At 30.1% G+C, this 16,987-nt stretch overlaps 2 protein-coding genes across 5 annotated transcripts; both read left to right on the top strand.

Annotated features, from left to right (window-relative positions):
- The first annotated feature begins 453 nt into the window (after nucleotides 1–453).
- On the top strand, nucleotides 454–9,591 carry Atac3 (Ada2a-containing complex component 3). 4 transcript variants are annotated; one of them, XM_065505283.1, is made up of 11 exons: nucleotides 454–593; nucleotides 2,534–2,714; nucleotides 2,779–2,940; nucleotides 3,081–3,278; nucleotides 3,343–3,555; nucleotides 5,045–5,068; nucleotides 5,233–5,386; nucleotides 5,449–5,834; nucleotides 5,904–5,995; nucleotides 6,072–6,120; nucleotides 8,326–9,591. In XM_065505283.1, the coding sequence occupies exons 2-11, from the start codon at nucleotides 2,595–2,597 to the stop codon at nucleotides 8,914–8,916; spliced, it is 1,989 nt and encodes a 662-aa protein (XP_065361355.1). In that variant the 5' UTR covers nucleotides 454–593; nucleotides 2,534–2,594; the 3' UTR covers nucleotides 8,917–9,591. The 4 variants fall into 4 exon arrangements, with proteins under 4 accessions (XP_065361355.1, XP_065361356.1, XP_065361354.1 ...); XM_065505284.1 differs by lacking the exon at nucleotides 454–593 and adding an exon at nucleotides 2,344–2,452 and having other exon boundaries at nucleotides 5,048–5,068; XM_065505282.1 differs by lacking the exon at nucleotides 454–593 and adding an exon at nucleotides 2,344–2,452.
- A 2,986-nt stretch (nucleotides 9,592–12,577) lies between these two features.
- LOC135954407 (ATP-dependent RNA helicase DDX54) lies at nucleotides 12,578–16,708 on the top strand. The gene is made up of 8 exons (XM_065504573.1): nucleotides 12,578–12,692; nucleotides 12,755–13,304; nucleotides 13,368–13,547; nucleotides 13,665–13,828; nucleotides 13,898–14,308; nucleotides 14,366–14,638; nucleotides 14,702–14,860; nucleotides 15,822–16,708. Exons 1-8 carry the CDS (start codon nucleotides 12,690–12,692, stop codon nucleotides 16,584–16,586), a joined length of 2,505 nt encoding a protein of 834 aa, XP_065360645.1. The 5' UTR covers nucleotides 12,578–12,689; the 3' UTR covers nucleotides 16,587–16,708.
- Nucleotides 16,709–16,987: the final 279 nt, after the last annotated feature.

Raw genomic sequence — 16,987 nt, 5'->3', positions numbered from 1 at the left:
TCAATACAATTTTCTTTACTTCAAATCCATTAGAAAATTGCTTTAAAAATGTATTGAATGATTAAATTTTTCCTCAATTCAAAAGTTATCTGAAACATAAAAATATAAAATTTTCTGACGTTTTACAGATTTTAAAATAAAGACTTTTAAATAAAGATCTAATATAATTGATTTGTTTATAATTCATAATTTAGCTGATGGCCTAGGCAGCCAGTGCTATTACTTTTTAATATATATATCTTGTATTTATATAATTTTAATATCATGTAAATAAATATTTCATAATAACGAAAAATTCGATTTTCAACAATGCTTTTATGCAATAATATAAAACATATTACTAACATCTTGTTTTTCTTCACTCAACTGTTATCAATTAATAACTCCCAACTCGGGCGAAGAGTAAAACAAAAACAAAACACAAAATATATCGGTAGTCTGTCATTTCCCTTGAAACTGAGTGTGTGTGCACGTAAACATTAATTATATTTTTGTGAAAAACTTAAAATAAACCAAAGGAAATATTATAAATTTTATATAATTGTTTGAAGAAATTGTTAAACTTAAGGAAAATTACAAGTTTTTTAACTTTGGTAAGCTATTTTCTATAGAATATTACGAATTACTGACTTCCGTTTTCTAATGGACGGATGTGGAAGTGGTGGTGTAAAGATATTTATGTGGTAACATGCGCAGGACTTTGGGCTAAATCCGAATAGTAAATGGTATTTGTGTAATTGCGTGTTTATTGTGTACTTAATTGTGTGTGTGTGTTCTTTTTTAATTCTTTAAAATATTGTAAAAATTCTATAGGAATTTCCGCTGTAATTGTTTTTGTTTTGATAGCTGGGCAGAGTTGCGTTGATGCACATTAGTGATGACAATAAGTTATCGATATTACGATCAAATGTAGTTTAAACAAAAGTGAGATATAAGCGAATATCACTACACAACATTAGTGATTTTTGAAGTGGGTATAAATAATTTTGTAACTGATGGTTTTCCGTTAATTAATTTTGTTCCTATTATTGTATTATTTTCGTAATTTTTCAAAATATGATCTTTGCAATACATAAATAATTTACGATCATTTATGGTACGATCTGTAGATTTAAAAAAAAAATATTTTAAATTTGTATGTACCTTCAAACTATTTAACTATATATGCCCCTATAATAACTTCGGGACGAGGAAATTACCATATATAAATTTATTTAAGCAACCAAACTTTAGGATGAAAACTATTGTTGTTAATACCTTCTTTATTTTTATATTATGAATATAAAATAGATAAAGTCTATACTTTCATATACATAATAAACCTTATCGCGGTTGGCGTATGTGTTTTACGCATACGACAGTATCGTAATTGTAGAAGGCGTAAAACAATAAATTATAGTATTTATTTTCATCTATAGAAGCAGCCAAATAAAAAAAAATTTAAATTACTCGTTGTCTAGTGTAATCCTTAATGTTTATCATATTTTTAACTATATTATTAACAATTTTGAGGCTACTGTTATAAGTTGAACCTAAAGCAAATTCATATTCACCGTCTTTGTCATCCAAGAACTTTATTTTTCAAAGTACCACAATTTTGGCTTATAAATTTATTTTTTTGACGATCTTTCCGAACTTATCTCTTGTTTGAGGATCTAAATTTATTGATTTTTCCTACCATGTTTGATCCCGGATCTACCTCTTTCATTTTCTCAATAAGAATTCTCAGGTCTTTCCTCTAAAGTCGACACAACACTCGTACCTTTCTTTTTTAAAGTGCCACAAAGCTGGATTAGAGAGGTATATCCCCAAAAACTGGCTCCAGAATGCAGACCAAATTTTGTGGTGACTATACAAGACTACGTTTTGTTAATTACGTAATGTTAAGATTTAAATTTTAATAATTAACGCAATAATAAACAAAGTTGTTTGTGAAACACTGAAAACATTTTTGAAAACAGAGTTCGAATAATATTTTTTTTCATATAATTACAAATTTTATATTTTTTTTTGCCATTTTGGAGTTTTTAAAAATGGAGTTGCTACAAAAAAAATAAAAGAATCTAGATAACAAAATGCTGCCAGATTGTTCAACTTTATACTCCGGCTCGTCTGACTCATGTCAAACACAATACACACACCGTGCATTTCTTATAGGACTGATTGGTTTGAAGACACCTCAATTTCCAATTCGTAAAAAAACCAATATAAAAAAATGGTTTTGCTCATATTTTGAGCGGCTCATGAGAGCAGCTCAGTCAGTGGATAAAGTTGCCATATTTCATTAAAGAAATCCTTAAATTAATTGTTTATGCCCTCGTTCACACATAGCAACTTGGCATCTCTAACAGTTGTTGGCATTTACGAATACCTGTACAAAATAAAAACCAAGAAATGTAGAAAATAATTGTAAAACAAATTTAAAGAGGAACCAGAAAAGCTTGGGAAAATAGTGCGTTTATTTCCTTTTCCTTTAATTTTATTTTTTATATTAATTTTTCAATTAATTTACTTTTTTTCGCTTGACAATAAGTGTTTGTGGCCAACAATAAACTGTAAATAACAAAGAGGAATTCGAGAATACAAGCTACAGAATGGTAGGCGGTGGTGGTAACAAAATAGTGGCCACCCTAAGAGCTGACGGCAAAGTGTTTCCCACCAAGGATGGTACAACAACAATAGCCCAATTGGCCAATTTAATGAACTACAAAATAGTAAGTATTCATTGAGGAATATAAAGATTATAAGGAAAATTTTAATAAAATTAACAATTTTTAGCGCACTGAGGGTGAAATAATAAACAACAAGTCATTGAGTACCTTGAGTGTACCCACCACAGTTGTAGATTTGGGCAAACAATTATTGCAATATGCCCGAGATTCTGATCTGAAAGGTGTCAAAAATTCCTTGACCCGTGGAGCACCTTTTACTTCGGATTGGGTGAGTTTTCTTTTTTGTTTGTTGTGTATTTATAGCCAAGCTTGAGAAAGCAACAGGTTTCTTATTGTATTTTTTCTTTCTTTTGTAATACTTTTTTTTCTTTCATTTTTGCTAATAATGCTGATTGCTTGTTGTTGCAGTTGGGTATGTCGGCTTTGCATTTTGCTGCCATGAACAATCAATTTGAAATATGCCAAGTTTTACTAAATGGCGGCATTAATAAAGACTCCAAAACTAAAGTCGATCGTACTCCTTTGCATTTGGCCTGCTATTATGGCAATGAAAAAATTGTGGAATTGTTGTTGTCGAAAAATTGTGCTGTAAATCCTAGAGATATGGTAAGTTTTAATGTTATTAATGCAAGAAATGTTTTATCTTAAATTGCTACTTAACATATTTTAGCTACGCATGACTCCTTTGCATTGGGCGGTTGAGAAACGTCACAAGTCCATAGTACGCCTTTTGTTAAAGCATAATGCCGATGTAACATTGGTCACGAAGTTTGGACGTACAGCTTTGGCGTTGGCAGTGCTAACGGAACAGGCCGATTTGTTGGAAGAATTGGAAACGGCTCGCCAGTCTCAAGCAAGTCGAAAATATAATGAAGAACATGAGGTATGTGCGGTAAAGATTATGTTACTTTACGTAATTAGAAATAGGCATTTGTATAAAAAATATATTAAAAAAATGTAGATAAAGTATAAAAATTAAATGCCGGTTGTGTAATATTCAATTTGTCTTATATTCCCAGAGGCTTTAAACAATTTTCCATTGAAATTGAGAAAATTTCAAATGATTTTTAGAACATAGACAAATACACATAGATCGGAAACTCTACCATAGAGAAATTCTATTATCAAAGATCTAACTACGTTGTCAAAATACCTAGCATAGAGAAATAGATATAGAGCTGAAAGTAGAAAAAAGCTCAAACAAAAATATTACTCAAAATAATCATATTTACGAGTGTTTTATTTACTAATACATTCTCACCACTTAGGTTTTTGACAACTGAGTTAGGTCATTGGCAGGAGAGTTTCCGCTCTATGTACATTTTGCTTGAGACTGTATTGGATTTTTCTCAATTTCATATTGATGTTCACAATTTCAATTGGAATTTTATTTTATTTATTTTATTTATTCATTCAGTAACAGAATCCTAGCCAATAGGCCATAATCGGTTCCAATTATACTACTCACAATTTGATTATACATAAAATAATAATAAAATTAAAAGATATCAATATATAATTTGAAAATTAACTCATAGTAATGGGATCAGCAAATAACCAATTAAATTAATAGATAATAATAAAGACATTTAAACTACAAAAAACAAAACCTCACAAAATTGTAGCCAACAAAATTAAAGTGAGATTACATACTCTATATTAAATGATAAATTCAAGAATACAATTAGGTTCAGTAAAATATGGTTGAGAGAGAGAAAAAAAAAAAAAAAACAATAAACAGAATTCGTGACTACAAGTCTAAAATTATAACAAAAAAAATAAAAAAACTCATTGTATAATAAAAATTCTTGAGTTCAATTGAGAAAAAAATTCAAGAAGTACAACACTCAAAACAACCCAGGTCCATCAAGGAAAAAAAATACAACACCATTCTATACTCCTGTGTAAATGCAAAAACACAATCACAATAACAATATATTGTGGTGACGTGAATTACATCATAAACTGCCAACTACTCTACACAAAAAAATTTTATCAATTTTAAATATAACTTTTCAATTTTATTTAAAATTTCCTCAATTTAATATTGATATTCTCAATTTCATTTGGATTTTTCTCAATTTCAATGAAAAATATTCTTGATTTCGATTTAAAATGATGTAGTTCTAGATATTTTAGAAAATTGTATATCATAGCTTTTTTTTACTACTTAGACTCTATGTGCAAAAAAGTTTTCTGTGTTTTCGTTTGTAGTTTTGTTTTTTTATTGTGTCTATTTAATATTCAACTTTAATCATTGATTAAATACATTTTATTTTGTTTTTAATCGTTTATATTCACAATACACAAAAACTATTTGCTATAAAACAAATGTGAACCCAATATTGGACTTAAAATTCATTAACAACCAGCAGAAGAAAAAATTCAAAAGTTGTGTATGTATTTGTTTAATTAAAAATTTAAATAATAAATAAACTATTTGGCTAAATATAATTTGATTTTAGTAAAATCTAAAATAAAACCAACCGAAATTCAAAATTCTTAATATGGATTTTCTAAACAATTAAATGAATTTTTCTAAAAAATCAAACTATTACAGAAAGAAACTTCTGAAGCTGTTAATTCCATTATGGGTATAGCCTCGGATGTAATAGATGAACCAGAGTCTATACGTAAAATAGATCATGATGATGATTTTGCAAGTCAAAGTGAATATGCGGCAGCTAAAATACAAGATTTAGAAAATATTAAAGGTAAAACAATTTGAATTTATTTAAAAAATAAAAAAAATGTATCAAAATTTTAAACTTTTCAGAAACCGTCATTTTAGGCGATTCAACTATTAATCTATTAAAATCTCATGGCATTTCTATGATGCCCGAGGATGATACCTCCAAGGATATGTTAAATACTGCTCTACAAAATGGTCGCCAATTGATTTTATCCGAAGGTGGAAAGTTACTATTAAATGAAACCAAGAAAATACACAACACCAGCAGTAACATTAATAATAATAACAACAACAACAACTCTAATAACAATAATTTGAATAGCTCGAAAACTGTGGTGCCTGTTAGAGTTCGCAATGATAGTTCGACTTATGGTAATGCTTCCTCCACACACAATGCAACTGCGGTTAGTAAATTAAAACCGAATATCATATCAAAAGCTAAGGATAACTCTAATATAGCCAAGAATAAGGTAAGCTTATTATTATTATTATTGTTTTTGTCTTGGTTGAAAGTACAACAATTTATTTTTCTTTTCCAGAATATACGAATTATTTCTTTGAATGATTTTAAGAAACTTTATGGCAATACAAATATAAAAGCTATGCAAAAGTTGCCACAAACTTTATCGAGGTAAGTTGGTTAAGCTTTATATATAGCATTGATTTTTTACATTGATTTGTATTTTGGTTTTAATTTTCTTTTATAGCCAGCGTTTGGTTAATGTTAGACAACATGGTCAAAATAAAATTCCTCAGGTAAGTCAGTTGTTTTATAATTTATTTAAATAGCAATTCAGAATCACTGATTCGATTTAATTTATATATTTTAAAAATATCTAAATCGTAATATCAACTTTTATTAGGATCGCTTATCGTTTTTTTTTTTTAAATTTATTTAAATAGAAATTCAGAATCACTGATTCAATTTAATTTATTAATTTTAAAAATATCTAAATCGTAATATCAACTTTCATGAGGATCGCTTATCGTTCTTACAAAATTGGTGTTTCGTTTCTCAAATTCCTGTTAATTTGTTAAACTTGTGGCTTTTTAATGAATATAAAAACAGGATATGAAAAAATGGATAGAATAGATTTACATTTTTGATCAAGATGATCTTTTGAAACCGGTGATTATGGGTTTTCGCTCAAATCTCAAACATTTATGGAACAATTAGTTTATTAGCTAGTATATTCGGAAGCTTTGAAAACTTGAATTCCTAGTAAAATTGTGTTCTCTATGAAATATTAGTTTTTTAGTGAAATATTTTTTTTAATGAAAAATCGATTTTTTTAGAATTTTTTTTTAGAAAATAACTGTTTTTATAATCGGTTTTAGAAAAAAATTTGTGAAAAATCGGTTTTAGAAAAAATTCTAAAATTATTTTTTTTTTAGAAATATCGGGTTTTTATGAAAATTTTTTTTTTTTTATTAATTTTATTTTATAGAAAAACAACAAAACAAATTAAAGAAGAAAAAATATTTGTAGGTCCTGATTCAGAAACACGAAATAACAATTTTTAAATTTTTGTATGAAAATCACTCCGGTTTTAAATAATTTTTCAGTGTTTTTTATACAAAAATTTTTAAATGGTTCATGAATAGAGAATAGATAGTGCCATAGAGAACATAGAGCGGAAACTAGAAAAAAACTCAAGCAAAAAAATTACTCAAAATAATCACTCATACGAGTGTTGTTTTTGTTTCTCACCACTTAGGTTTCTGACAACAGCAGAGTTTCCGCTCTATGTCTATTCTCTATGGATAGAGCGACATGTATGGACTAGAATAGACATGTGAAAGACCTAACTCAGTGATGAAACTATGTGAAAACAAAAACAACACTCGTATGTGTGATTATTTTGAGTAATTTTTTGTTTGAGTATTTTTCTAGTTTCCGCTCTATGTTTCTCCATGGGTTCATGTTTCTGAATCAGGCCCTTATTCAATTTGGATTAGATTTGAATTAACAGATATGTAATAAATTCAATGATTAAATGAAAACTATTGGGATTTTTCCAAATTTTTAGCTTTTTTTTTGAAACATTTGTACAATATAAATTTATTCAAAGTATTGGCCGTTGTTACCTATGACCTCTCCCATCCTTCTGGCTTCAGAGCAAAAATATCTGCTCATCTGAGTCCATGAACGAATCAAGCAAATTTCGTATACTCTGTTCTAAGGTGAAGCGCATCCCAGAGAGAGTGTTTTGCATCGATCGAACTATAACTACTTCATTCTAAATAGTTTTGAACAGGTATTCCATAATGTGACAGAGCGTTGTCATGATGAAATATTACGGTTTCATACGCTGGGCGTTTTTAGGCAAATGCTCGCTTCAAACGAATCAGTTGCGTTCGGTACAGGTTCCATGTTAAGGTCTCGTCAGTTTTCATCAGCTCATAATAGATATAGGACGCTTTTGCTCCCACCAAATACAGAGCATTACCTTAGCGCCATGGATTTTTGGCTTTGGTGTCGATTCGTCTGATTTGACGGGCTTCACATAATATCTTTTTCTTTTCGGGTTATCGTAGTGGATCCCTTGTTAAATGATTCGGTGCAAATATTACTTTCTTATATAGCGTTCAAGCATGCAAAATCTTTCAATTTCCCTACATTTTGATGAATCTTGCATCCCTCGCAAACTTTTTGAAACCGCTGCTTGAGTAGCTCCCAATTATTTTGCAAGCTCTTGTTGTGTTTGACAACAATCTTCATGGAGTAATGCCTACAATTCACGATTTTCATACTTTTTTTTGATGGCCTGGTTCAATTTATCTTCAATTCAATCTATTACAAAAAGGCTTGTAAATTATTCAAAACAAAATAAATTTTGTAGGAAAATTTTGTTTTATAATCCTTAAAAATTGATTATGAATAAGGGTGTATAAGTTTTGAAAAAACCCTCCTACTTCCTTCGATTTGTATACCAAATCCTTATCTTGTTATCCTTTCAGATTAAATTCGAAACAAAGAATGATAAAATCACCACAAGTAATGATGAAGCAGATGATGATGACAACATTGCACACATTATACAAATTGAAACAAAAGATAACGATGCTGGTACCTCAGAAACTAGGTTTCAAATACAACATGTGGTACAGCAGCCACCACCGCAACCGCAACAACAGCAGCAGCAACAGCAACAAACTCTCATAAAACAACAACCCAGTGTGGCAAAACAACCGGTACGTATTGTGCCAGCTAAACGTGTTGAACACATGGGTACCGTGCAGGTTCGTCAAATGCCAACACCTAACATTAAGGCAAACACCAGTGCTATCAGCAGCGATTCAATTACAAACAATCAAGAAGTAAAAACCTATACGAAAGCTGGTGCAGCAGCAGCAACAGCTACTTCTTCGTCTGTAATACCATTATTGACTACCCCGGAAATATGCCGGCAATTGTTGGAGTTGCGTAAAAACAATGAAGAGTTACGACGTAAATTCGATTTGGTGCAAAAGGAAAAGGAAGACTTGCGACTACGTTTAGAAAGATTGGAAGAACTGCTGTTGGTAGAGCGCACCGATGACGATTCCTAGTTTTAACACAACGAAATCTAGAGTCTTTTAAAGAATTATATGATTTGATTGCTGCCTTTTTTTATGAAAAAATAAAAATAAACATGAAAAAATTTAATTAAATATCATCATTTTTAAACATACATCCATTTGTGAATTTCGTTTAAGTTTTAAGTTTAATTAATTTGTTGTTTAATAAACTACATATATGAATTCAGCTTTTCTTTCCTTATCTGTACATACTAAGTAAAAGATGACACATTTTTTTTTTTTTTTGAAAATCATTTTATTTAATTATTTTTTTCCCCTCATTTTAACACTTTCATTACTTAATTGTTCACTTCATTTTAATGTATAATGTTATGCATTACACAAATAAAGTTTTTCTTTAAATATTACTATTAACAAAATTGTTTATGATTGAAGTTTCACATATATATTTAATACAAACATATTTAATAAATTACTAAACTATTTTTCTATTAAACGAAATGCAATATTCTGTCTGGCATTTGTTAAAATTTACAATTATAAAATGTTTGAGTGTTAAGAAAACGGTAAAAAACGAAACAAAACAAAACAAAAATCTGTTACTAACTATATAAATTTGTAATAATGATTCTTATATTTAATGTAAGTGATTTTTTTTATATAAGTAAATTGTAAGAATAATAATAAAAATAAAACTTATGTGAAGTTAAAATTGTATGGATTATTTTATTTTTTTTTTGATTTTTATTCAGATACACATAACAATTTTATATCTAGCAATTTGTGGGACCAATTTTCTCGATTTTAAATAGCAGCCTACGTTGGACTATATTGAAGTATCAATCATGTATGAAAGTTATTTACGGGCTTCGCCAAGATGATTTCAACATACAGACTTCGCCATCTATAACGAGGTTTTTGACAAAAAGACTTTACGTATCGTCTCTATGTTACCATATGGCCTGATACAGAAACAAGACCGGAAACAATTTTAAAATTTTTGTATGAAAATTTCTCAGTTTTCAAATATATTTTTTGTGTTTTTCATACAAACATTTTAAATTTATTTCTAGTCGTGTATATGAATCAGACCCTTAGTAATTTTCATACCTTACCCTCTAATTAAGAAAATCGCTCCAAAAATATTTATTATATTTCATTTCAATTTTTAAAATATTGTTAAATTTGTTACCTTTTAAAAACGATGGTTTGTTTATTTCCTTTAAATAAACCATATTCTTTTAATCTATATATGTATATAAAAATGGTGTAAAAAATGTATAGTAATTCATAAAATGAGAACGGCTGAGCCGATTTCTGTAAAATTGTTTGTCAATTGTTCGTATTTTCGAGGAGAAGGTTTTTCACGTTTAGTTTTTTAGTGATCCAATACATTTCAGAACTGTATCAGAAAATAACGATTTTACAAGCAATTGTATAAAATACCTTCTCCTGTAAATATCAAATTATTTGAGTTATAGCCTTTCTAAATGAGACCAACGAAAGACCACTTTCTAGTAGTTTCATGAATTATCTAACGGACAAATCTTAAATGTCGTTACAGACCGTTAAATTCAAATTAATAGTGCAATTTCGTGATAAAGAAATTAAGCTTTAATTTAACGTATAATCGTTATACAGTAATTTTGACTTACCTGCACAATCAACTTTGCACTATATTTTGTGCAGGTAAGTTAAAAGTGCAGTTAACATCAGTTAACTTACCTGCTCATTGATGCTGGTAAGTGCATTTAAGTTTACTGCCCAAAAAAGCAGCTAATGGCAAATAATTTACATGAAGTTTTGTGATGTTTCCCTTTAAAAATAACGACAAATTTGGTATTTTACCTACTTTTGAAATTATTAAGAAGTTTACAACACAATTTTTTATTCAAAATCGTATTTTTCTTATTTTGTTTTGATTTAATTTTATATTAAGCAGCTAAATGAAATTTTTTTCATGAAAACCAGTTATAGTATTATGCACTTATCTTAAATGTGCAGGTATGAACAATGCACTTAAATTAACGAATTTGTATGGAGTTTGATGAATAAATATACAAAACACAAGTTTTGTGCACTTATATGCAAAATGCTCTTAAGTGAAAGGCAGGTAAGTCAAAACTACTGTAGTCATATCCTCAAATCTCAAAAAAAAATGTATTTTTTAGTTCTTAATTTAATTTTTAAAATCAAATTAAACCGTTCCATTAAATAATTCATCGCGAATTAATTCCTTAGTACTTCAAATGTATTGACTTCATTACTTTGAGAATTATTTTTCCATATTTTATTATCATATTGAATCAATTAAGTTTTCTTTAATTAAAATCTATTATATGTAATAGTAGTTTAATAAAATGTATTGAATGATTAAATTTTTCTTCATTATTTTGTAATTTTTTTATTTTGAGTAAAATTATTTTCATTCAATTCGGTTTCGACTTGAATTGACAAAATTTGTTTGTTAAATTTTAATTATCCCTACCAGGAGAAATTATTTTTCCTGGAAAAATCCCCATCACTAATCACTAAAGAAAGCCTCGTAAAAGAACTGCCATCGACCTAATCGGGAAAAACTTTCCAAAAATTGTCATGAATATTTTTTTAGAAATTAACGGACAATTTCTGGAATTTCTTTATAAGTTTTCATCTTAAAGTCACAGTATTTTTACTGCACAGATAAAACATATTCTTTGTGATTTGTTTCAAATCGAATGATTCGATTATATCTAATGTTAGCCTATTAGACGTAGGCCCCAACGTTGCGAAATATGTTTAAAAGGTGGATAATTATATTATATATATATGTTTCATATTATTCAAAATTCCTTCGACCATTCTTTGTGTTGGGCTCAAGCGGTTTCTTCAGTAATTTGATTCGAAAGAATAAATTCGAATATTTTCATTTTAAAAACGATTTTATCCTAACGATATCAAAACTTTAATTTACGATTGTTGTTAATTTTATTGAAAATACCTGAGAGAATAAAGTTTTTAGGTCAATTCTACTGTAATGTATACGGATGTAGCTAAATCCCGCCCGTGTTATTGGTTATAAGTAATTATTTGCTAAAATTACTTTTTCGAACCTTGAGTTGCTATATTCCTGATTGAAAAACAGTGATAATAATATTTATAGAACAAAAGGTAGCTCATGTAATCATTTTATATATGAAACGCGTGTATATTACTATCCACAGAATGAAGAACAATGAGTCTTTAAATTTCAAATTGAGTGCCACGATAGACCAGTCGATAGTGTGCTGGACTATTAAACTGAGCGTTGCGGGTTCGATTCCCGTCAGAGACTCTGGGTGTATCTGCAGACAAGCAAAACGCTTCGCAGTTTGTGTTTGTTTAAAAAAATTCAATCAGTTCATAGAAACACTAGAAGTAGAATTCCTTCCCTTTGTTTATTTTTGTATTACATTTTGATAACAATTTTCTAAACAAAAACAAATGACTGACATTTCTCTTTCGCTCACAATATTCTTGGCAACAACAATATTGAGCTACCAGATCAAACATTTTATTGAACAACGGGCCAAAAATTAAAATATGTTTAAGTCTGTAATTAACTTGTTTAAACAAAGTTCAAACATATAGTATTATAAGAAATTTACTATTAATATAATTTAATTGATAATTTAAGTAATATTAATTAATTTTAATTTATTTACATTGAAGTAATTTCATTTCAACTTTTTGCTTAACATCTGGCATCTTTCGATTTCATAGTAAACATCAAATCTGCCAACAACACGTGCATTTCTCACAGTCTTTCAAAAATAATTGTAGGAATGGTGAGTGTTTTTTATAGTTTTCTTTTTATATTCGTGAATTTAATGGAATTTCTTGCATTTAGGGGAAAAATAAAATTGATGATTTACCTGGCTTTCCGTCGCTGGAAAAGGGCGGCGACAACCAGGAAAGCAATTTGCTAAAATCCAAACCCTGGGCTAAGGCCAAGAAAAGTGGTGGTTTCCAATCGATGGGCTTAAGTTTTGAAGTTGTCAAAGGTATAACAAAACGTGGCTACCGAGTACCCACACCCATTCAGCGTAAAACCATACCTTTGATATTGGAAGGCAGAGATGTAGTTGCTATGGCCAAAACTGGTTCGGGTAAGACAGCATGTTTCTTGATACCACTATTCGAACGTTTGAGGCGTAGAGATCCCACTAAGGGGGCCAGAGCTTTAATATTGTCGCCCACTCGAGAGTTGGCAGTGCAAACTTATAAATTTATTAAAGATTTGGGTAAATTTATGGATTTGAAGACTATCTTGGTGTTGGGTGGTGATTCCATGGATTCACAATTTTCTGCCATACACACATGCCCAGATGTCATAGTAGCTACTCCGGGTAGATTTTTGCATTTGTGTGTTGAAATGGATTTGAAATTGAGTTCAGTAGGTGAGTTTTAAAAGAGATATCTATATTGAACTTAATATTTAATATTATTTCTTTATTGTTTAGAATATGTGGTGTGTGATGAAGCTGATCGTTTATTTGAAATGGGTTTTGGTGAACAGTTGAATGAAACTTTGCATCGTTTGCCTCACTCTCGTCAAATGGTGCTGTTTTCTGCCACTCTGCCCAAGCAAATGGTGGAATTTGCAAGAGCTGGTTTAAGTGATCCAGTTTTAATACGTTTGGGTAAGTGAGCTTAGGTCTAAATGTGTAACTGAATTTTGAAGCAGTTCTTGTAGCTTGGCACAGCCAAATATAGCTCTTGATTATTTATTATTTTTTATTTTATTTACTTTTTTTTAGATGTTGAATCTAAGCTGCCCGATGCTTTGAGTTTGAAATTTGTCTATTGTCGTCCGGATGATCGTTATACCACATTGATTACTTTGCTCAAGTATGTCATACCACACACTGCCCAAACTGTGGTATTTACTGGTACTCAACATCATGTTGAGCTGATATCATTTGTAAGTATTTTTTCAGCTCTTTAACACTCACAACTGATTATTTTTCATTGTATTCCTTGTTACTTTCAGATCCTTACAGAATGTGGCATAACCAATGCCTCGGTTTATTCCAGTCTGGATCCCTCGGCTCGTAAAATTAATACCGCCAAATTTGTTAACAAAAAAGTTTCTGTTTTAATCGTTACCGATGTGGCCGCCCGTGGTATTGATATACCCAGTTTAGATTTTGTGGTGAATTTACATTTCCCCGGCAAACCCAAGTTATTTGTACATCGTGTGGGTCGTTGTGCTCGTGCTGGTCGCACTGGTACTGCTTACTCGATTTTCTCCACAGATGATACGGCACATATGTTAGATCTACATTTGTTTTTGAATCGTGAATTCAATATCAATGATTCGTCGGTCATAGGCACAGTGCCACAAGATCTGTTGGAAGAGGAACATTTGACGGTAACGGAGATAAAGAGAAATACTAATATTGTAAGTTATTGAAATAAAATTGAAATTAGAAAATTGATAAATTTTAATTTTTTTTAGAGCGGCGTTCTGCGTACTAGTGAAAATGCTTATAAGAAATATCTCTCCTCCCGGCCCGTAGCTTCTACCGATGCCAATGCTCGCGTTAAAAAACTGAAATTTTTTGCCTTAAAACCTTTAGAGGATTTCATAGTTAATGCTGTGCCCAAATTAGCAGCCGCTAGTGAAATAAAATCCACCAAAACTATGGAACAGATAACCGAAGAAGAGCGTGATTTGCAAAATCAAAAACATGACTTATTGCTGCAAATGCGCAACTTTAAGCCTCACAGTGTAAGTTTGTTTTAATAAATGTTGTAGATAAATTTCTTTTAATTTTTATTTTTTCGATTTTAGACCATTTTTGAATTAAACAACACCCAAAAGTCGGTGCCCTATTCGGTTATGAAACAGAAACGTTCTAAACATTCAGAAGTTATTGAAAAATATCGCGCTAAAATGGAAGAGCTGGATAAGGAAGTGGAAAAACAGGCGGAACAAGTTAAAACAGATAAGGTAAGTTGGAATTTTTTATATAAATTAAAGAATTTCACAACATTTTTTAACAATTATTAAATGAATTTATTAAAAATTCCAATTGCTTAAGAGTTGTGAGTTAAACTCCATTTAAAATAGGCATTAGTTGCAAAAAGTTGCTAAAATAAAACAGTATTCCAATATTAAAGGTTCGTGGTATAACATTAAAACACCACCGAACTAAAATAATTAAATAAAGGTTGTTGGCTTGAATAATGCGCCATCACACTTCCAGAGGAGCTACAACCTGCACTAATAACAAACATAAAGCGCAATTGCAGATTTGTCAAAAGCTTTTCTCCTCCTTTCACCAACTTTCCTTCTACAATCTATACCCTTTCCAAAGAAAGTAACACAACTAATATATAGGCATATTAATTGCCTGAGAGTTACTTCTCTTTTTTAAAAAGAAGATAAAAAATATATAAAAATTAGTTAAAATTAAGTAAAAAGTATCAACAGGAGAATGAAACAGTTATAAAAAAGTCCCATTTTGCTGCGATCCTAAATGAAGATAAAACCAAAAAGTACCATTAGACATAAATAAAAATTTCACGTATTTTAATAGCCTACGTAAGTTACTTAGGGTATTATGCGTCCATGCTGATGTCCTTTCCCAACATAAACTAACCAATTGTCAAAGTACAGGTCAACTTTTTAAAGAAAATCCATTGAAAGAATAAATGAAAGATCTTGAAGTTAAAAATTGCCCATAAATCCCTTGCTGGGATAGAAAATGCATTCAAATTTATCGGTATTTAAATGGTAACGGTATTTGTAATAATTTCGCTAACGATAGTCAAGATAAAAGGGTATTTTTTTAAGTTTCACCTGAAAATAACCAAAATTTAACTTCATTCATAACTCATTATAGTGTTAAAGAATATCCACAAAACAATACTAAACTTCAACCATTTATTTTTCAAACAACCACAAACAGAAGGCTCCAAAAAGTGATGTAAACGAGGAGGAAATCAATTCAGCATTTAAAAAAGTGTTTGCCCCCAAAAGACCACAAAATATGGACGATCTGTATAAAGAGAAACCTAAGAGACAAAAGCGATCAACGCATACCAATGCCAAAGACACTGAGAACTTTGTACCCTACCAATCAGCCGATAAACACACCGAAGACGGTTTGGCTATAAACTCCTTTGAACGTCAAGCCATGAAGGCAGAATTTTCGGTAATTGATCGTGAAACAAATGAAGTACGTCACAAGCAAGGTTTAATGAAATGGGATCGTATAAAGAAGAAAATGGTTTCCGTACAAGATCCTAGAGCTGGTAAAATTCGCACAGAATCGGGTGCCTGGATACCGGCCTCATTTAAGACGGGACGCTATACATCATGGAAGGAGAAAACTAAAATCGAAGAACAATTGTCCAAAGAAGTGGGCAGTGATGATGATAGCTTTAAACCATTATCGCACGAAAGACGTTATCCCGTTAGTCGACATGCTAGACACAATGCTAAGCTGGAGGAAAAGAAAAGAGCTGGCACAGGCATGGGTACGGGCAAGGGTAAGGGCACGGGCAAAGAATTGCGTACACCCGAACAGATTGTTAAATCCCGTATGCGTTTGGAATTCATTAAGAAACGTAACACTGAAAATACCGAACGTAAAACTGAAAATCGTAAGCGTAGTATGCGTAAAACTCAAAGACCACGCATGGCTTCAAAGGGTAAGGGTAAAAAGAAGTAGAATACTTGTTTTATTTTCTTTTTTTTTACTTAATTTTTTAGTTTTTATGTGAATTTGTAACTACTACTTCTATTACTTTTTAAAAATGGCAAATAAATTAAAACAAAAACTATATTTACAAATACTAGTCTTTTTCTTTTTGCGTTTAAAATAAATTATAAGGTGTTGGGCACTATTAATCAGTTGTCTAGCTTTTTAATTTACAAAAAAAAAAAAAAAAATCAATGGAATATTAAATTAATGCCGTCTTAAGTATAAAGTGTTGTAATATTGTTTAAAATTGAAATCATTGCATTTACAAATGATCATGATTAATGAATATGGGCATCATGATTAATGAAATGGAAATTGGTTTAATTTTTCAAGATTTTTATATAGAAACACCATTTGCAAATGGAATT

This window comes from Calliphora vicina, chromosome 3 (assembly GCF_958450345.1).
Source record: "Calliphora vicina chromosome 3, idCalVici1.1, whole genome shotgun sequence".
NCBI classification, from domain to species: Eukaryota; Metazoa; Arthropoda; class Insecta; order Diptera; family Calliphoridae; genus Calliphora; species Calliphora vicina.
Note: the sequence above shows the minus strand (reverse complement) of the source record. Positions and strands in the feature narration are given on the sequence as shown.

Bases quoted from the DNA above. Each gene is read 5' to 3' on its own strand.
- Atac3 (XM_065505283.1), top strand. From the start codon at position 2,595: ATGGTAGGCGGTGGTGGTAACAAAATAGTGGCCACCCTAAGAGCTGAC. The intron at 2,941-3,080 runs GTGAGTTTTCTT...TTGTTGTTGCAG, and splicing joins CACCTTTTACTTCGGATTGG to TTGGGTATGTCGGCTTTGCA. The intron at 6,121-8,325 runs GTAAGTCAGTTG...TTATCCTTTCAG, and splicing joins GTCAAAATAAAATTCCTCAG to ATTAAATTCGAAACAAAGAA.
- LOC135954407 (XM_065504573.1), top strand. The intron at 13,548-13,664 runs GTAAGTGAGCTT...ACTTTTTTTTAG, and splicing joins TCCAGTTTTAATACGTTTGG to ATGTTGAATCTAAGCTGCCC. The intron at 14,861-15,821 runs GTAAGTTGGAAT...AACCACAAACAG, and splicing joins AACAAGTTAAAACAGATAAG to AAGGCTCCAAAAAGTGATGT.